At 32.1% G+C, this 22,147-nt stretch overlaps 1 protein-coding gene across 1 annotated transcript; it reads left to right on the top strand.

Annotated features, from left to right (window-relative positions):
• Window positions 1–3,195: 3,195 nt before the first annotated feature.
• On the top strand, window positions 3,196–21,946 carry LOC130900178 (aminomethyltransferase, mitochondrial). The gene is made up of 6 exons (XM_057810622.1): window positions 3,196–3,583; window positions 8,364–8,572; window positions 11,294–11,493; window positions 17,147–17,275; window positions 21,438–21,607; window positions 21,666–21,946. The coding sequence occupies exons 1-6, from the start codon at window positions 3,334–3,336 to the stop codon at window positions 21,929–21,931; spliced, it is 1,224 nt and encodes a 407-aa protein (XP_057666605.1). The 5' UTR covers window positions 3,196–3,333; the 3' UTR covers window positions 21,932–21,946.
• The last annotated feature ends 201 nt before the right edge of the window (window positions 21,947–22,147 follow it).

The following is a 22,147-nucleotide window of genomic DNA, read 5'->3' as shown; positions in this document are numbered from 1 at the left end:
AAATTGTTTTAATATATTTTTCACTTTATATTATTTTTTAAAGTTTTAATAATTATTTTTGTTAATTATTATTGCACTAAACAGCTTTTCCCTAGGAATCATTATCCGTAGGACTGAGTAAGGTATATTTTTTTAATATCAAAAATTAATTATGGTTTTTATTATTTTAAAAACAATAAGCAGTACAATAAAAGTTTAAATAATTCGAAGTCCTTTTGATAAATTAAAGATTGAATCCCTTGTTTCTTAAAATAAACAAAACGAAACCTTAGGTTAATAATCGATTTTTTAATCGTATATTTAATAAAAATATGATCCCATTTTGTTGAAGCAATATTGAGGGAAGGAGATTTCTGTATAAGTGGCTACTGTTTCTTTCTCTCATATACAGCATTGCAGAGGCAATGTTTTCCTATATCGTGGTCATTCCAAAAATTATCCATATCCTATACGAAAATGTCCCCATCCCATTCAAAAACAAACCAACAAGTCTATCTCTTTTCTCGGGTAGTTCTTGAAGATGTTGTTATCCAAAGTTTAATTTGAACCGGCTAGTATTCGAGATTGTCAAATAGTTGAAACGCTAATATTAAAATTTGTTGAATCTCCTGTCTTCTCCCAAAGTGGATATATACTTGCGGAGCCTCGACTTTATATAATCATTAAAAAAATTTCATGAATGTTGCCTTTATTTTATGAAGAAATTGAGAACATTGGCCATTACGAAATTTCCCATACTTTACATTTTATAACATGATCTATATACAAATAATTTGTAACAACACATTTATTAATTAAGCTACCAGCATTCAAAGATAGGACAATTTTAATAAATTTCACTGAGAGCCTCATGCGATTCTTACACTTATAATTGTCTATTTAACTAGTTTTATAGAGAGGTTTTGTCGTAAAATAAACGTTCAAATGATTTTCTTCCCGCAGAGACATTTTCATTATTACTTTTTCCTTGTGGAAAAATAGTCCAATACGTGAGTGAAGGAAGTTTATCTAAAGTCATTTCCTTTCTTTTGCTCGGATTCGATTTTCTTCTCTATGCCTGTAGATCTGAAGCTTTTGCACAACTTTAAACTCTGAATACTACAAATGCAATATTGCTTAAATATTTGATGACAAAATTGAACTAATTCTTCGCCGTTGATAAGTTGTTATTTCGAAAAAAAAAAACAAAAATTAAACTTACTTTCATAATAAACATAACTTAAGGGCGTCAACACAAACTAAGGGCAACGATTATTGGTGGGAGAATTTAGTATAAAACAGATAATTGAAGTTAATAGGCTTTAGTTTACCTTCAGACTCTGAAGACGATAACTTTGTTATCGAAACGCGCATCATAAAGTGTAATTGTGAGTATTGGTGTAGTGGTAGTGTAACAGTGTGTTCAGTATGAAGATAGAAGCGAATTTATGATAATAGATAATTGTTTATTCCATTCGATCCGTTGTAAAAAATATTGTTACAAAATAAATATGACACATTTTTGAACAAAATGTCAGATAGGACCTATTGTCACCGTTATTATCGTAAGAAATGCGATCAGCTCTTATGAGCAGCAAATTTCCTCGAAAATGGAACGTGATGATTGGAAACTCCGATAAAAATCTATCTAGAATTAGAATGGATATTATAAATGATGTACTATCTGCCATCTATCGTCCACTAGTTGTACTATAGGAGAGAAAACTTCCTTAAGTCAAGTTCACTACATTTAACAGAAGTCTCAGATTTCTCAGAGTTTATATTATACCAAGCATAGTAATTTGTATATCATTATGTGAACGGCTTAGAGATTTAATTCTCTCGACAAAAGTTGCATTAATACACAGAAATATGTTCATATATTCTTAATTTAAACATGTGCGATAACTATGGAAGTCTTCCATTAACTTATTATTAGTATATATTGTGGACAGTTAATTAAAAGTTCGGCGGTTATTGTAATTAAATAAAAAATAAATTAATACAATTATTATATATATTACTATATATTAAAGGTAATTTTTATTTTAAAATTGGCAATTTGTTAGTTATATCAAGGTCTAGTATTAGAAATGAAACGTGTCATAATTTAAAACAGTTAGGCTACGAAAATATTAATTAAACAATTAACAATTATACTTATGTGAGTCAATTAAAGCATTACTGCATATAACAAGAGCCTCAGAAATGCCTGAAGAAAAAAGTGTTGAAACCTTAATTCGAAACAACTTACGCCACCTATAATAATATTTTAAGAGCATATTTCGTAGAGAGAACATCGTGGTAATTTTATTAGGAAGGATAGGGACAGTTTTATAAGGGATTTTAGGAATGGCCCACTTGTAAGAAAAATTTTTCTTTGAAAAACTGGAATAGGGGTGACTTTTAAGATAGTTTCTCTTCGTGTGACACTCGCTCAGCGTTTGTGCATCCGCTCATTATAATGCGCGAAAAGAATAAAATACAAAATGGCTCGACGAACCAAATAGCTTTTGGAGTATATTAAGTAGGTGGTCTGTATAAAGGCGGGTACAGCTGCGGGCTGAGGCTGAATTATTCCCTGTCGTCAGCCGTTTGACTGGTGACGAGTTCACCTAGTTAAAGGGAAACCGCTGAAAACCTTTATCACCGACGAGTGGCGAGGTGGGGTTTTGGAATTGGTTTCATGTAATGAAGATATGGGAATTAACAAGAATGGTTAAGAAATTTTTTAAGCTTTTTTCAATTGAGTTATTTTATTAAAGGGTTTTGTAGTGTCTATATCTTTTAGGGTACTTTCTTCCTCCTGTACCTGTAATTTAATATCAAAGTCCAAGCAGGCTTTCATAAATTTATCATCAAAAATCTAATGAAACTCGTACAGAAAACAGAATATTGCTTTCGATAACCAAGGAAATCGCGTGTTTAAGAATTGTAAATAAGAAAGCAGTCTTGAACTTATGAAAGAAGTTAATTACTGTCCTAGTAATTTGATTTTTTCTTAAATTTATTGCCATTGCCATTGCCAGAATACGAAATATTTGCATTTGCATATAGAAGTAATAGGATTGTTTAAAAGAGGAAAACCTAAAGAAATTTTCGCAGGTTAACAATGTCCAGAAATATTTTTCATTAGAAAAAAAAAATATTTAACATAATTCCGCCACTGTATTCAACGATTTTGTTACTGAACAAATTTCGTATATCTAATAGAATTATATATATTTCACTTCTGTAACACAGATACAAAAATATATACTTTATTTATCGATATATTTGACCTTCTTATCTTTTTGTTATTCCAGCACTAAAGAGGAGCATCATTACTTTCAAAGAATATTCTGTATTATAAAGATGTTTTCTGTGAAAATAATTAATAGACTAAACAGAAAAGCAATAAGAAGAACGTTCAGTGGGAATGTCGTGGGTGAAAAGACAGCTCTATATGATTTTCATGTAGAAAATGGTGGAAAGATAGTTAATTTTGGAGGATATTTACTTCCCGTGATGTACAATGATTTCAGTATGGTAAACTCCCATCTGTTTACACGAAAAAATGCATCTTTGTTTGATGTATCTCATATGCTTCAAACAGAAATTCGAGGTAGGTATATTTAATGATCATTTTCAATAAATTTTGTTTAATATAATACTATTGTTAAAATTTGACCATCAGTTTGAAAAGATTGTGCAATTGACTAATTAGAGTATTCTATACGTGAAACTTTTTATCAATAATTGTGTTATGAAATCACTCGTTTCGAATTTTCAAAAGTTTGGGGAACGAATTAAAATTTGTCATGGAGATTGAGAGTTCCAGACTCTGAGATTATAAAATGTGAATATACATTAGTAATAGGTAATTATATGAACTAAGTGTAGTGTACAAAATATGAATTAATTATTAGAAAATTGTTTCAAATTCCTCCTATGTATTAGGATAAAAAGAAGTACATAACTTTTAGTTGAGAAAACATTACAATACATTTCTCATTTACGTATATAATGCGCAGTCGTTGTGTAGCTTATTTTTAATAATAGAAAAAATGTTAATAACTTTCCTCTTGCAAATATAATTTAATGCAAATTGAGCTGATATTGGAATAATGGAATGAAAAACTGAGACATTTATTAAACTCATTAAATTCTAACATAAAATCAATTTTTCAATACTAAAGTAAAATATAATTTTTCATTATACAAAGGAAAAAAGTACTAGATTTTATTTTGAGATTGTATTGTCTTCGAAAGCTAAAATATAGTATATTTCTTGTGTATAATACACATTTTTTTCTATGAAGGAAAAAACGATGATTTAATATTGAAAAATTATATTATTACAATATGCAACTCCATGTGAAATGTAAATTTTGAAATTAGTAGGCTATGTTGTACTTATAGCGACAATTAGTCCTGCGTCACTGAGAATACTTTTAAATAATCAAATAGCTGTCAATTTAATTTTGTGATTTGATTTGAAAATTTTAAGCTTGGTGGTTGTGAAGGAGTTATTTTCAATACTATAACGTAAGAAATGTTTGATTCCGAATTTTCTTTAACTCTACTGGAATTAGTAGAAGTCCGTAAAGTAACGACGATAACTTTGTTATCGAGACGCGCATCAGACAGTGTAATTGTTAGTGTCGGTGTAGTGGTAGTGTAAATAGTGTGTTCAGTATGAATATCACCAAAAGGTTCCAGAAATTCCAACTAAGTGCCATCAGTATAAAATATTCTTAATATTTACGTTGCAACATTTTTATTACGATAAAAAATCATATAGATCAAAATTAGTATCATTATTACGGTTATTATTACGAGAAAATATTTTTTACACAAAAGTACATAAGAAAACAGATCGTGAAATCTGGAACCATATAAAAACTAACTTTGTTATGGGTGAACAAGAATTTACTTATTTTAATATCCCTTGATTACTCCCAAAATATGATTTCCTTAAGCAAAAGTTTTTGGAAGATATATGGAAAAATAAGGTTCTTAGTTTATCTCAAAAAATTGAATATCTATAATTATTTTTAGAAAAAAGTGTATGATTTGGCTGATCAATGCACTTGGTATTAGGACTATTTAATTAATAGTATTCCCGTTTCGACTTAATTTTTGTCTTTATTCAAATATAACCTGACCTTGATAATAATCTAATTATAGCAATCAACAGCTCACCTACCACATAAATATTAAAATGTCAGTCTAAAAGTCTAGAAATAAGCGATGGTGCCAGGTCATTAGAAGATAGCCCTTAAACAACTACAGCAGAAATTGCCTTACAACCAAATATTGGTCAGTCATTTGTAGTAGAGTTTTTACATGATCTTCATGTTTGAAGGTTTTTGGATAACCACGAAGGTGGATTGGATCAATACAGTGGTCACCTAGGTCACTTGATTTTACCCGCTTTGATTTTTTCTGTGAAGACATTCAAAAAGTCGGATTTAAGTTAACCGACCAGACAAATTAATGGACTTATGGACTTAGATATGAAATACTCTTATAACTTCTCAAGTGCACGAAAGTCTTCCATAGGGAGAGTCTACAATGTTCATACAAAAACCGCTGAATGCTTCTATTAACATTTATTACTATACACTATAGTGATGCGTGCCAAATATTCGATTTAAGAAATTTCTAACAAAGGGTTGATAATACTGAAAAAAATGATAGCGATATCTAATCAATAGTCATTGATACTGCAAATAATTCATTTCTAAGAGGAGAAATGACTTTCAGAGCTACATTCAATCCAAAAAACTTTATTTTGGTCAAAAACAAGTATATGGTAATAATAGATTATTTCAAAAAACAAGGTACTATGATATTTCTGGATGATCTGGTGTTAATGGAAATATATTTTTGATCAATCCAATCCCAGCTAAAATTCATCCAAACAAAAACATTAGACTTAATATAGCATTAGTGCAAATAGCAACTACACTAATGGATTTGAGACGAACAGCATATTCGGCACTAAAATCACCTTCAAATATCGCCAATTTTGAATTTCCTATATGTGACATTTACAAATCATCAGCTTCGAACATTGAAACAGGGCAGAGCACGTGCACAATAACTGATCGAATGACTTTTGAAGCACTAAATAGAGGAATTAAGATCTACGAGATAAGACCAGCTAAAAGGTAGGTGCATTGTTAATATTTGTTATCTGAAAATTGAGGAGTTGGCTGATTTGCAGCAAGACACATATTTAAGATCGGTAGTGTAGAGGGTACTAACATAAACATGTGCAAATTTGCATCATAGAAACTCCTTTTCTTCCGTTCCAAAGTCTACACAATAAAACTATCTTGCAAAACACGCTTTGAAACAATATACCTATTCATGATACGAAGGTTGCTACTAAAGTTCTAAGATGGACAACTAAAAACAAATATTTATAATTGGATATGGCTTTATTGTATTTCAAAATATTCTCCATTAAAATCTGCACTTTTGCGTGCGTTTGAAACAATTGTCGAAGTACTTTTTCCGTTCCGATTGAGGTACCTCTAAAACATGTGACTTCAACGTAACAACCGCTAATGGAGCGGTTGCGAGATGTCCAGTTATTCCTAAAAAACAGGCAGCCAAGTCCTTCGTGCGCAAACAACTTTTGCCGGAAGACCCATACATTCGATTGTTGTTTAGTTTCGGGTTCATATACATAAGTCCATGATTCGTCACCTGTCACGATCTTATAGACGTCTTTTGAAGCATCGCGATTGAATTTTATCAGCATTTCTTCTTATCGATCGATAAAAGCTTTGTTTAAACGATTATCAAATTATGCGGCATCCAACGCGAATAAATAATTTTTACAGCCAAATGTTTATACAATATTGATTGTATGCGAGTTGAACTAATCACCAAGTATGCCTTAATCTCATCGTATGTCATATGACGATCTTGCATTATTAGTTTAAGCACAGCATCAATGTTTCTGGCACAACAGCCGATTTTGGACGACCTTCACGAAGTTCATCCTGTAGCGAAGTGCGCTCACGATTGAATTCTGAAAACTAGCTGGTTTGAGATGGTTCTTCATCACTAGAAGTCGAAGCAAGTTGCTCGGTTCGATGCTGTTGGTTTAATACACGTCGAAGTTCGTAGAAAATCATCACATGAAAGTGTTCGCGATTTAATTCCATTTCGTGACCAAGTTGAATGTAAAGGTATGTGTACGCAAATAGCACTCGTATGACAACATGTTCTTAGAACTTTCTCTATTAAAAATATCAAATGTTATGAAGACAATGTCGAACTTCACATATTCACATCAGTGCTGCCATATCTCAAAACGTAAGTAGCAACCGTCGTAGTGAAAAAATATAAAAGCGTGCTGGGAAAATATTGAAATTCATATAGGTTTGAAAGAAAGGTTTTATTTATTAATTATTAAGAAAAGTAATGCTCTCTAGTAAGGATTTGTAATCAATTCTTAGCAGCAACATCTACGAGAATTACTAAACCAAACAGTTGGTACTGCTTGATATTATTTTGTAAGTAGTTTTTAATAATTGAATTGCGAGGTTGTGGGAAAGAGACCACTTCTTCCACTTTTAGCTACGTTACTGTCTAAGATAGATAAACTGAATTTATAACTATTAAATGTTCGATATATTGACATAAGTAACGCCGGGTTTAACTGCTATATTTTGATAAGCGTTATTTCTTTTATGACTTATTCCATATTCACTGAAATAATTTGATAATTGGTGGGATAAGGTTGGTGTACTCCTTGCTGTATGAAGTTACCTACTGAACCTGTTATTCAGTGAGAGGCGTGCGTGTGCAATATCATTTACTAAAACTAAAATTACTGGAAACCTAGACTAAAAAATTGATATCAAGTTTTGCTTCAGTATTGGAGAAAACCATCAATAGTTATGCTACTGTACGCCATTCCGAAAACTGACTTTTAGAGTTACTTCTTGAAGCGAATTAACACTGGAAACGAAAATCAAACGGAATCTACCTTGTAGGATGTCATTCAATAAAGCGGATATATGGAAATGGGATTTGTTCTGTTTAGCGATTGATTATGATATTGGTTCATTTTTTTTATCAATACAATTTTTTCTTAATGCCTGTTATGACCGTTTTCAATTGCTTTAGATCTAAATTCAATATTCCATACTTCAATTACGGTAGTAAGGTTATTATTTACGTAATGTTATATTAATACTCATTCGTAATATTAATGCTAATAACGGAAAATTAATAGTGATCACAGTTTTTGGGAAAATCCTTACCTAGCAATTAGTACCTAGTTGAATAATTCCACATTTAAAACTTAATGAAATTATAAAATATAGTATACAATTAAAGTGTTTCACCGTTTATTTTTAAAAAAATTGTATCTTTTCCAGGAAATAGATGCATTGACTTCTTAGAATCCATTTGCACAGCAGATATCCAAGGAACTCAAATTAACGGATCAACTCTTACTATATTTACAAATGAAAATGGAGGTATTATAGACGATCTCATTGTTACAAAAATTACAGACGATCATCTCTATCTAGTATCAAACGCTGCGAGGAAACAACACGATCAACAGTTGATGTTAAAAGCTTTAGTAAGTAGGCATTTACGGAGCGTTGTTATTCAATAACGAGACTGACGCTGAAAAATCTTTTATCAGGAATTCATAGATATAACAAAAAACAACAACTCTGAAGCGAATTAAAGTTACGGCTCTACTTTTACAAAAGCGGGAGATACTGCATTCGACACAAAACGTATCTTGGTAAAAGGTGTCATCTGCTGGCATTTAGTTTATGTGCACTTCTTCTGTAGCACTGTCAATATTTTTTTGATAAATGCTCTAGCAAAGCATTATAAATTATTTAAATTACTCCAATAGCTTAAGCTACATACGTTATGTAATCAAATCATCTATTAGGTGAGCTGAGAAATTCGTAAACTGAAACATAGATAGCGTTACTATAATTAAAACCATATTTCCAGTTAGATCCAATCTTCAAAGACACGAGTATAAATTTGATAGCTGTCGTACAATTAGTTAGCATTTGAGTGAAGCAACGTTTTTTAGTTTAAAAAAATGAATTTTGTGTGTTAATAGAGCATTGCTTTTTAGCAAAAAATACTATTGAATCCAATGCTTGATTCGATAAACTTTATCCGGACATTGCTCCTTTGAGAAGTGGTTTGCTAAGTTTCAACCAAAACCAACAACAAATTGATGATTCTGAGCAGTTTTTTGAGCTGTTCAATACATGAGTTTCTAATAATGTCTCTAGTTGGCAAAGAGTGACATTTCCCAGGATGTACACTCATGACTGCAGCACCGTCTTAACTTTGGACAATTTATTTATGGGGGCTATAATTTTTTTTAAATACTATTATCTAGGGAGTTAGCATTACAAACCACAGGATTTACGAATTCCCTTAACGTCTCTACAGGAGAGTGATATAGCGCAAAACAATAAGAAGTTGTATTTTGTTGCAAAAATTTGTAGTTCCATCGGTATTAATAGCAATATAATTACTATTTTACTTTATTCTCGACTTCTTCTTCGTGATAAACATAAAGTATGCATTCGAGAAGGTCATTATGGATGTCTTTAAACACTGTTGCCTTATTAAAATGTTCTATAAGCTCCCTATATTGTTTTGAGCTCAAATCTATCAATCTTTTTATTTATCGAGTTTGTTTCGTCATAACCTCTTAAAGCTAATTCAAATGCACGATAAAACGGATACAAATCAGTATTCTATTTAAAATCTATATATTCTTCCCAATTTTCTCAGTATGAGTTGCTGATGTTTATCTATGAACAGTATTTGAATATGACAAAATACTTGTTTCCTCAATAACAAGTAATTAAATATATTATTTTAATGCGTTTCGATTTTTCGTGAATTTTTCCATGGATATGCCCTAAACCTTTCGTGCCAGTTTTGGTTTACATTACTTCTAGTATGAACAAGTTCATACTAGACGAAAAACTAGGAAAGTCAATAAACGTGGAATAATTAGTGCAAGATGAGCTCGAGCATACAAGTTTTTTTAATACGTTTTAATTTTCTTCCAAAAAAATATATTTATAAGAGTAACTACTCTAATGTTACTAACCGTACCGGATTAAACGGGAGAGTCCGGTTTTTTATGTACTTCCCGCTTTAGCAATTGTCACGCATTGAGAAGTTCTGTTCCACTTGTCTCCATTCACTTCCTTCTTCTTTATTCCATAATAGTTTAGATTGTCACTTCACCTCTTTCGTGGTCAACCTCTACATCCTGCTCCAATTGGAGATTTATCCTTTGCTATTTTTACCAATCTATTGTCTATCATTCGACTAATATGTAAGTTCCTCTGCATGCAGTGCTTCTGGGAGGTATGAGTAGCCTAGTGTCATTGTTGCCGGTCCCAGGACCGGAAAGAAGAGGAGGGTTGAGGGGCCAGGCTAGCAGCCTACCACTTAGAAAATAAATAATTAGCTCAAAGTACCAATAGAAGTTCTCGATCCTCCTGTGAGATATATTAGGAAATAAAACAAATCTAATGAATTATTCCGATAAGACGTCCTGCTTCGACAGAAAGAGTGTGAAAAGAAAGGTATGGAAACGGAACCTGTAAGTACAACAGTTGTAACGTGAACGTGTATTAAATGTTATTAATCCGGTAAAACGACCGGTTTATATAAAGGTTTTTGTATTGGGATAGAGCAGACTTAAATGACAAAAATATGTTGCAGATAAAACGACTTGTCACAAGTTCTGCATAACCATATGATCCTTGTAGTTAATTGACAGTTAGTGGGTCTATTCACATAATAAGAATTGCCAATATTAGTAACAATAAATAATAGTCAGGTGTTTGATCTGTAAATTACATTTTTTTTCATTTTCCTGATTTTCCTGTCATAAAAAAATATTTTTCAGTATCAATCTCGGATCTGTCCCTTAAGTAGAGTAGAAAGTAGGTAACCTTAAATCGGGAGCATCCATTAATTGCGTGTGGGAGTCAAACCTAATAACATAAATCTCACGTAAGAACGAAAGGGTGTTTCAGCAAATATAACTGGTGTTTTCTCTAGTCTGAAATATCCCGAAATATAATACAATTATTTTATATATTAAAAGTCATCGACAGATGTGGTTATGTAGTATTGACGTTTTTTTGTTAAACAAATCATTATCACGTTTTAGTAATATTCTTAGGAATCTTATTTTATGTATTCAATCACGTCATACTTAAAAGTAATAAAATTTTCGAGTATTTTGTAGGATATAAATATATATTTGAAACAATTAGAACTATTTTTGTTTAAGGAAAAATATAAACGAACAAATTTGGATACCGACATAAAAATAAAATTTTTCGATCCCAAAGAAAGAAGCTTATTGGCTCTGCAAGGTCCTAAAGCAGCCGAAGCATTACAAAATCTCACTGAAGTTGACCTGTCAAATTTATATTTTATGAATACTACTACAGCAACAGTGACCGATGTAAAAGATTGCAGGATTACGAGGTATTTTTTATACTTAAATTTATACTTTTTAACTTTTTACACTACTTTGACTAAGAGAGCAAGTTTACAGAATAAAATATGAAATGATGCTCAAACAATGGTTACTTATTGCTAAACACAGCTTTCTACAAAATAAGATGCGATCTAAGATGCCGACCAGGCTCTGCAAATTGAACTACGTATTTCCTAGGACGTAGCTAATCGATTCCCCCTATACTTTGCCGTTAAACATGACCCACCTCATAAAAGGTGAAAACTAAAGGGTTGCTTACTGAAACTTATTGTAATGTATTTTGCTCGTCGCTAATAGTCGATTCCCCCAAAGGCAGAAATGATTTTCACAATTCACATGACTAAAGTGACTACCCCAAACTAAAGTATGCGTCATTCGGCGATTATTTTTTAAAATAATATTCGAGGATTGTCTGAAAATTTGTCCGAACTAACAAATAAACAATATTTTTTTTCCATTTTTATTTTAAAACGCAGTCTTCTTTCGAGTTTATTTTTTTTCAGCGTGCTCTAACCCTTTTAAGACCTCCAATTAATCATAGTTACCGTCGCGTCGTTTTCCTCAAAATAGGCGTTTACATATGTATAACGTCCTCGTCTGATGAAATCTGTCTTCTTTAAGGTTATAAAACAGGAAAAATTGTTGGTGTCCAGATCTATTGAATACGGTGAATGGTTAACCATAGCTATCACCAAAGTGCTGAAAGGTTTTATTGATAAAAAAGTACTTTTTTTAAAAGTGTGCTCGCTTTTTTGTAATTTCTCTCTTTACACTATAAAGCAATGATGCGTAATACTCTCCTGTTTCAATTAAAAAAATCTGACTGATTATGCTTCAATCGCATTAATAAGGCCTGGGAAAAATTTATTTGAATGGTCCAATGTGAGCAAAAGCGGCATCCAATGCGCGGATGGCTTACGCATGCATAATTCTTCAGTAAGTATATGACGAATGTACACTTTTGTTTTTCTGTTTCTTATATCTTTCTAATCTTAATCCGATGGTCGTCCTGTACTATTCGGTGAACTTTTTCGCATTTTTGGCCCTTCCTAACGCTCGTTGTCAGTCAAGCTGACACGGTCAAGTTTGAATTGAGCTGCTCAAAGTTCACATTCGTAAATAATTGTCCATAGTATCCGTACAGAGTGCTTAACCATTTGCGTATGCGTATTTCCTTCCAAAAACAAATATTCAACAGCTCGATACTCATTTTTTTCCGATTTTCAGGCAAAATCTTTAGAAAGATTTACTTACGATTTTAAAATAGAAACTAAGCGTTGGAAATGACTGAAATTTCTCTCAACGATACGTAAAGATATTTCCGAATTTATATTGATATGTGCTGACATCTTGAGGTCCTGAACTTCCCAGAAAACCTCCGTACAGCATTAAAATAAGAGATTCTGTAATTTCTGTACTTGCCAACCCATTTAGTAGAGAAATTCAACTTTGCACTATCTTGCCGAGAACAAGGAGTAGGAAAAAATTTTCTGTCGTCAAGCAAAAAGAATCCGCAGAAGTTATCATATGAATTTCATCCCCCACTATGGGGTAGTCATTTTATTCATATTTTCGCTGTTGCGAAGACATGATTAAACACATTCTAATGAGGGGTAAGTTTTAATGTAAAAATAATTTGTTGTAACAATTTCAGGAAGCAATCATATAACTTTATTTCTGTCAACAATTTTAACTGCATGGCATAGGAGGAATCGATTGGTTGAGTACTAGAAAATACGTTGCAACAATTTGCAGTATGCAGTATTGCGTTTTCCCCTATGGGAGAAAAACATTTACTTGCTCTCAATCTTCCATTACCACCTATTTGATAGAAAGAATCTTGTCTTTAGCAAAGAGTAATTGTTAGAGCATATTGCACATTTATATTAATACAAGATAGTCACATAGGAGTTGTGAGCATCTCTCTTTTGGTAAATGATTTAACTTGACCCGAGGGCAAAATTAATTTAGAATAAGATGCACTCATCCCGATCAATGAACTTGTTGGGGAAAATTGTTTAACGAGTTAAGAAGGGTGTGATTTTAGTAAAAATAACGTTTTTCTTGGATATCTTTTTATCTTTCAATTGAATCAGTTATTAGAGGAACCTGTGTCCATTTCGGCCAGACAAATATAATATTTCCATTAAATTCATCATTGAGTTTAATGTGTAGACTTTGGAAAATGATAATATTCAGACATCTTATTCGTATCCCAGAAATCCTGGTAGCGCTCTTCCATATCGCGAAATTCCTTTTGCATACGCTTCTCTGGAAACCTATCCAGGTTACTATAGAGTAAGTGAAGTTTTATGCTCGTACTCGTATTACATCCCATTTTTTTTAATTGTAACAGAAGGTCTTTTACAAGATAATTTTCAGATTTTTTATTTTCAAGAATGTTCTGCATTACAGAGACGAAAGCTGTCGAAGCCTTTGGTTCTAACTCAGTTTTAGAAATTCTAAATTCAATATCTTCCGTAAGTTGTCTAATTTGGGAACCATCAAAAATATCGGCTTAATCTTTTCCATAGTGAGCTAAGGAAATCTTGGCAAATGTAAGAGAAGCAGTTTTCATCTTTGTCTAGTGATTTAATAAAGTTTCACAATGCCCAGTTTTGTATGTAATTATGGAGGGACAATTAATGAATTCTGGACTATATTTGTTTCTAGAGTCCATATTTTCTTTCAAGGAACAGTTTCTTATAATTTGCTTCAAAGATTTTCAAACAGAAATTAATCGTCAAAAATGACAGTGAGAATATCTCAACGCATGCGTAAATATATTTCCGAATTAAAAAGTGCTGACATTTTGAGGTTGAGGTCCTCAATTTCCTGAATAATCCTCGTACAGCATTAGAATAACACATTCTATTGTTTTTGTACATGCTACATGCCTACTAACTTCTCCCGAGATCTTTAAAAAGGAAAAACCAATACAGAAAAACTTAGTGTAACCACTTGGTTACACTAATTATCCACTTACTGTCATTTTATTTTCTTCAGAACTAGCAAAATGTTCTCCCTTTAATTATGAGAAATAGAATAGAGTACTTCAAAATTAGTATCATTTTGTGGTGATCTTGGTCCTTCAACGTCTAAGGATTCAGATAGATTTTCAGGCACTGAAGAGTCAGGTGAATGCTCCACTGGACGTTGAATACAACTAGTACTTGGATACTACCATTTACCTATATTTTTAGGCGGTAAATGATGGGCGACAATTTGAACATTTAGGTCGTCACTAGCGAGATACCTTTAGTTATAATTCCATTTTAACTTCCATAATGCAGTTTCCCGGTGACAGCTGAGTAATATTGACATAATAATTGGAACTATTATTAATAGAACAAGGAAAGACAATTTTGAGGAGTCAAAAAAAGTTAAAATCCGTTCAGTCAACCCGGAGTAATTTATGTTTAAAGGAAAATGCTTAAAATTTACATATTTCTTAGGATATCTCGTAATACGAAAAAGATATCGACATGCGGTTTTCGCTATTTTGTTGCTAATTTGGTCTACTTTTATATGCCTTAATTAAAACTGCATGTTTCCATTTAACATTTTTCAAGGATAGCTAGATTTAAGAAAATAAATAAATAGCGCCTTCTAGCGTATACGTTACTCATTAGGTTGCTTCGAATTATAACTCTCACATTGGTAGAAAGGAATTCTCTTCAAAAAGACTAAGTTTGCATAGATAGGTTAAGTAGAACAGGACTTACAGGCGTTTTTTCATATTAAAGTTTCCGCTTCTTCCCACCTCTTATTAGAAGAGATAGACTAAAACGAGGTCACGAGGTTTTCTCAAGGTCACATTTGTTATAATTTTTTTTCCCTAAGCTGTACCATAAACGGTTGCCGATATATGGCCGAGAGCCATTCTTATTGGGACACCCGGTACAATAAAAAGTTGGTATTAGCCACTGTCATATTACACACCTTGTAATTTTTCTATGATAAAATGCTCATTTAAAAATACAAATCCACGTGCCATAGCGTTCTTGCCAACACGCCTTTATTTATTTATTAACAAATTTATTCGAATTGGCTGTTCCACACACACTGTATATTGATAGAGCATAAGAGAACTTTAATCTGAAAAAAAATTTAGTTTAGATTCCTTGACTTAGTCCAGTTTCGTACACGTTATTTGTGAAGTTGTGGAACATAATTAGGTCTCAATAATAATTTGTTTATTAATAATGGTTTTTTGCTTATAACTTCGAACCTAATTGACATGTTTCTTGACGTGCCAATTCTAGTTTTTTATATCTTTTGAGAAGAAAAAATATGCCCGAAAAACGTTACTTTCAATATTAATGTCTCGAGTGCATGTCAAATTGTCGATAATTTAATTTTCTCGAGTGCGATTAATTATGAGACAATTTGACATGCACGAGAGGGCATTTTGGCAGACTATTTCCTGAGAAAAATTTAATTTAAAATAAACTTAATTCTGTGTTTAAAATTTGTTATTCTTTAAATTATACCGTACTTACCTCCAAGTAAATAGTGAACACCACGAGGAAATTGTACAAAAAATGCGAAATGACAGTAGCGAAGTAACAATAAGAAGTGGTGGAAGCAGCATAGAAACACCATCGTCGGCCTCCAGTAAAGTTGTATATTCTAATTGCATTTTCAATAATTGTTCCTTTTCTTAAAATATAAAATTAAAACCAAATGATGTTTATTAATCCTAGACGAAAATTTGGCACTAGTGCAAATTATCGATAATTTGCACTAGTGCAGTATTATCGCTGAAATTTGATCGTTGCTAGGTAAACATAAAATATTACAGCTTTTTGGTTGGCTTAAATTTTTCGAAGGAAATAGTCACTGAAATCACACTATTCTTAACTCGTTAAAAAATTTTGGCAAATTTTGTGATGACTACCAGGTGTACTGAAAAGTTTATAAGATAGCATAAAGAAAATCTTTTATTTTAATAGAATTTGATTTTATTATTCAACATAGACGCCATCGACGGCGATATACCCATTAAATCGGTTATTTGGATGTCTTTAACATTAAAATAGGGTTTCGTTTCGGTGATAACCTCTTTATCGGTGCAAAATTTCTATAGCGACTATTATCTTGAACTCTGAGAACAGAAAAAAGTTGCTAGAGACTAGATCTGGAGAATACGGTGTATACGGAAGCAATTCGAAGCCCAATTCATGGAATTTCACCATCGTTTTTCCAAAACGTCACTTTGATATGTTTAGAATCTCAGTTATCTAAGTTAGTTTCAGTTTACGATTATCCAAAATTATTGTGTGACTTTTTTGATGTTTTTATCGGTTACAGTCTCTTTGAGACATCCATTGCATGATTCATCTTCGGTACTTTTTGCGCATCGCTTTAACTTAGCAAGCCATAATAATGTTCATGAATAAAGTCAAGTCTTGGCTTCAATAGTACATTTTTGCCAAAAAGCAATGCTATATTAATACACAAAATTAATTTCTATCTATTTTTGTTTCATCAAAATGTTATATCTCACAAACTAATAATACGGCATTTCATATATTTACTTTTGAAAGTTAGTACTTAATAAAAATCGTCTGAATTCAATACTGGTATCGCCATCTATGATCTATCATACGAGTTTTAATATTATTTTAAATATTATAGATGTGGATACACCGGCGAAGATGGTTTTGAAATATCGATTCCTGCATCTGATAGTGTGAATGTTGCGAAGGTTTTATTAGAAAATAATTGCGTAAAATTAGCCGGACTTGGAGTGAGAGATTCGTTAAGGTAATTCATCAATCACGTTATTGTATAGTGGAAATCGGCAGTTTGATATTATTTATAACTTGTTGTTCTTAACACATTCCTGTGATTTTTAATATATAATCAAACAATTTGTAGGAAGTGGCGCCAATTTTATTATTTTTTTAAGCCTTTCATGAACCTACTCAAATTATACAGGGTATCCAGGAACTTACTGCCATTATTTCGGAAGCGAGTAAAAAGCAGAGATGAAGATAATGTAAAATTCAAAATTATTCCAAGTTCAATTCAAATTATATCTGTAACTTGCTATGTTTTGTTCAAAATGCTCCAAATATACTTTTCTCTCTCGTCAATAGTTATTCGAATTATTGATATACTGGATCTTGAAAAATGTATATTCGCGGATACTGATCTGAATATTCAAGAAACATATGAAAAAATTATTCGAAAAGTTATATTCGTTTGTTATTCAGTTGAAATAAGATTTACAATTTTAATTAATATGTTCGTTCTGAAATAAATTGTAAAAGGCTAGTAAGAGTAGGTATACAGTTATAATATTTGATGCTTAATCTACCTGATTAAATGGTTTTCCTTTGGAGTCTCTTTAAAGTATCGAATAGGAATTCTAAAAGTAATATGAATTCATGTATTACATAATAAATCTTTAAAACGATGACATCTTGTGAGTTCCATAATTAATACTTGATTCAAGGAAATGTTCACTTAAACTTGGAAATACAGAAGAACTGTAGAATTGCTATGAAACAGCAATCACAAATATTTTGAAAACATTTTTATAAGTTTGAATTTTGTTTCTAGTTGATGCCATCAGATTCATCAGAGCTATTTCTGTTTTCTGGCATTTCCTTCAAAGTCCCTTGCTTGGAGCTTTGAGTCACCCTGAAACAAATTGAAATTTTAATGAACATATATTATATATTGAATATTAATAATATATAGTACCTAAAACAATAACATATTTTTATAAATATAAACAATAGGAATTTTCTTCCACTGAGTCCATCATCATATGGCATACTAAAATACAATTCAAATGGTGGTGGTCGAGATCGAGGCTCACTCTTCCATTTTTGATATTTATGTTTGTGATCCATGGATACAGATCTCTATAATCTAATTCAATCGGTGTCGGCACGCGTGACCAGTCATCAAAAAAGTTGTTAGGCCCCTGGTAACTCGCAAAAGATAAAAAAATTGCATAACATTCCAACCATTTCACAATAGTAAAGCAAAAACTAATAAAAAAGTTGAACACAAAAAGTTTTAAACTTCTTCCAAAACCAATACGCTGGAATTATTGCTATCATATGTTGGAACGACTTGATTGAATCAAAGATTCGATATCGCTTCATGTTTCTAATAACATGTATATCTGACTTTATTTCTCTAGTACGAGCATTGAATAAAATCTATGATTAGATCAAGGAAAGTCATAAGTGTAGCTACTGTTCTGGATGTTGTGTCTACTTTTATGAATAAATTAGACTAACATTCTTCTGAAATTAATAAAAATGTTTTGTTTCAATAGCCACAGTTTGAGACCACCCACGGACGAAAATGAATTCTTCAATGATATTCTCATGAAAAATAAAGATGCAGACAGTTTCTGAAATCATTTAAAAAATACAAAAGCTCATAGAATAGAAGGATTGTTTGAGAAGTTTTCGACCTCAATCTGAAGATATCAATAGTTATCACTATAAATTGGAGAATATATTTGCGCATGGGTTGACAGATTCTCACCAAAATTTCATCCATTTTCATGGCTTAATTTCTTATAAACGATCGTATAACAAAATCATTGCGAAATATAATAAAATGAGTATCAAGTTGTTTTTAAATATTTGTATTAAAAAGATAATACGCCTACGCAAATAACAGAGGAGTTGGATATTGTGTACGAAGACACACAATAACCGTAAAATTTTGGGCAACTGAATTAAAACCTGGCCATATCAGCGCTCGGGACGGCCTAAAACTGCGACAACCAGCTATTTTTTCGAAAAAGTTTAACAAATGGTACTGGATGACCGTTGGATTAAGGTTACAGTCATAGAAGAGGTATATCAAAAGAACGCATTTGTCAAATACTGACTGAAAAATTATACATGCGTGACTATCTAAGCGTTAAGTGCCGCGTTTGGCCCAATTTAAACATTTCCCAAGAGTTATTGACGTAGTATAGGCAATATCAAGTATTTTTTCGCTTCGAATCATAACTACAAATTAAACCATCACTACACACCTGAAACGAAAAAAAAGTGGATTGCAAAGGGTGAACATGTTCCAATGAAAGCAAAGACTGTTTCATCAGACAGAAAAGTGATGGCGACCGTTGGAATAATCATGGGATTGTGTTCATAAACTATCTTGAAGAAGGTTAAACAGTAACAGAAGAGTATTACGTATCAATGTATCATAAGATGAAGATAGAGTACTTTTCCATTAGGACGTTTTCATATCACTGTAATTGCAATAGTTAAAACAAACGAATTGCACTTTGAATTGTTTGACCAGATCTCGTTCCCTGCTATTTTTTTCTGTTTCCTAACCTCAAAGTTTAACTTTCGGGAAAAATATTCTCATAAGAGGAAGACTATCGCATACTTAAAAGTTGTTTTCTATTCTAGGAACCGTCACTTTTTTTTAAAAAATTCGTCTTCTAGTACAAAAGAGTCCAACTGAGCCCAGTATGTCTTGCGTGTCGGTGACAATCTTGTCACTTCTTGTCACTTCCATTGCATAACTATTTTTAGGTGATCATTCTATTGATCCTTTTTGGTCACTATTCTTTACTAACCACTCTTGAAACTACAGCTTCCTTAGATTTCACCTTGTTGAAGTGGGAACTGACCACGTCATCTGCTGAAATGCCGCTTCCCTCACAGACACCAGCTCAATGTTCGATATCAAAAATGTACTCAATCCAACTTGCGATCTTGAACTGCATCAACCACTTGAGGCTGCATGGTCAATCCGGATCAAGAGCTTCTTTCCGCTACTTCCGATACTGATAAAAGTGTTTCACGGATTAAACTACCGCCAAAAGTTGTCTTTTTTTCTTTTTCAATCCCTACGTTGCTTGCATCAGTGTCAAGAATGAAGTCCCACTCTGGTAATGGACATCCTAATATCGGCGCCGTGGTTAAATATCTCTTCAAGGTCTCGAACGCTGTTTGACAGTCTTCAACCCAGTGCAAAGCTTTTGTTTCTTCTGTGACACGAGTTAGTGGCCTGGCGATATCTCCAAATAAGTCCAAGGAAACTTGATGTTTATAGATTGGTTGCGGCCATCGCCGAATAGATTTTGGGTACACCGCCACTCCTTCATTGATCACTATACACCTTCTAAATTCTTCAGGTGTTCATGACATGTCTTTCCCAAATAGATCAGGCATGTTTTCCAAAATAATCCTCTCAAAACGTTTTCCAAATGACATTCAAATGTCGCGGGTGCATTATAGAGTACGATTTGGTAACACTACATTATTCAATATCAGATGATTTTCGGATAAGTATAATAAATTCGTGACAATTTTTTTATTGAAATCGTAAACAAGGATTGTTAAGTCATCACCAGTGCGTTGCAATATTTGCAACCCTGAGTGATTTAAGCACTATGGTTAGTTTATAGAAATGATGATAACCGATGTTGGTTACTGTCTGTTTTCACTGTTTTTTACTTCTCACAAATTTCTATTTTTAAATATTAGTAAAGAACTGGATTAATTAAAATATGACGATACTGATACTGAAAACTAACCAGAAGAAAGTTAAAAGTTAATGTATTGTTTCATATTTATATTTTTTATTTGGCGTCTAAACTATAAAAATATAAATTTCCTCATATGACAACCATTATTTGTGTCTTCACTACTTGACTATTTTCAGAATAAGTAGATATTTTTATTACAAAGAATTATTGTTGTGAAGTTTAAATAAAAATTTCCCATATTTATATAGATATTCTTGAAGCTCACTGTGTGAAAAAATTTTTAAACATGTCATCATCTGATTACATTAGTCGTCTGCCAGCAGCAGTGTTAATGAAAACATCTATTTTGGTTAATTTTCAATCAATACTTACCCCTTTGGTGCATAAGAGATATGGACATGTAATTAATTATGTTTGGACTTATTGGTATTCCAATATTTTTAGGATGGAAGCAGGTTTGTGTCTTTATGGTAACGATATAACTGAAACAACAACACCTATTCAGGCTGCATTAACATGGCTTGTGGCAAAAAGAAGACGGGAAATGAGAAACTTTCCAGGAGCGGAAATAATTCTCGAGGAGATTCAGAAAACATCACCAATCAAAAGAATAGGTAATTTCACATGACAGATATGCTTTGAGCATATATAATTGTATAAAATATTTCATAGGTTTATTGTCTTCGTCGGGTCCGCCAGCTAGACAAGGAGCTATAATTTTTTCTGTAGACGGAAAAGAATTAGGAAAAGTAACATCTGGCTGTCCGTCTCCAAGTTTGGGAAAAAACATTGCAATGGGTTATGTATCAACTGATTATAGTAAAATTGGTACTAAAGTTAGTTTAAAAATTAGAGATAAATTGTACGAAGCTACAGTCAGTAAAATGCCTTTTGTAAAAGCGAATTATTATGTAAAACCAAAACAGAATGTTAATTAAAAATGAGAAAATGTTTCTAGTTTTATTATGTTTGTACGTACTACTCATCCATAGATAACAAATTTTTAAGATATATAAATACATATCCTTCCAATGGTTCCACGAAATTTAACAAGAAGACCCCCAATAATCCGGCGTCTCCTATAATCCGATATGTCTACGAGAATTATTATTTTTCGTAGACAATCTTCGCTGATGTATGTTTCAGATCAACCA

Source organism: Diorhabda carinulata, chromosome 12 (genome assembly GCF_026250575.1).
Source record: "Diorhabda carinulata isolate Delta chromosome 12, icDioCari1.1, whole genome shotgun sequence".
Classification (NCBI taxonomy): domain Eukaryota; kingdom Metazoa; phylum Arthropoda; class Insecta; order Coleoptera; family Chrysomelidae; genus Diorhabda; species Diorhabda carinulata.
Note: the sequence above shows the minus strand (reverse complement) of the source record. Positions and strands in the feature narration are given on the sequence as shown.

Bases quoted from the DNA above. Each gene is read 5' to 3' on its own strand.
- LOC130900178 (XM_057810622.1), top strand. From the start codon at position 3,334: ATGTTTTCTGTGAAAATAATTAATAGACTAAACAGAAAAGCAATAAGA. The intron at 11,494-17,146 runs GTATTTTTTATA...TAAATATTATAG, and splicing joins AAAGATTGCAGGATTACGAG to ATGTGGATACACCGGCGAAG. The intron at 21,608-21,665 runs GTAATTTCACAT...AATATTTCATAG, and splicing joins ATCACCAATCAAAAGAATAG to GTTTATTGTCTTCGTCGGGT.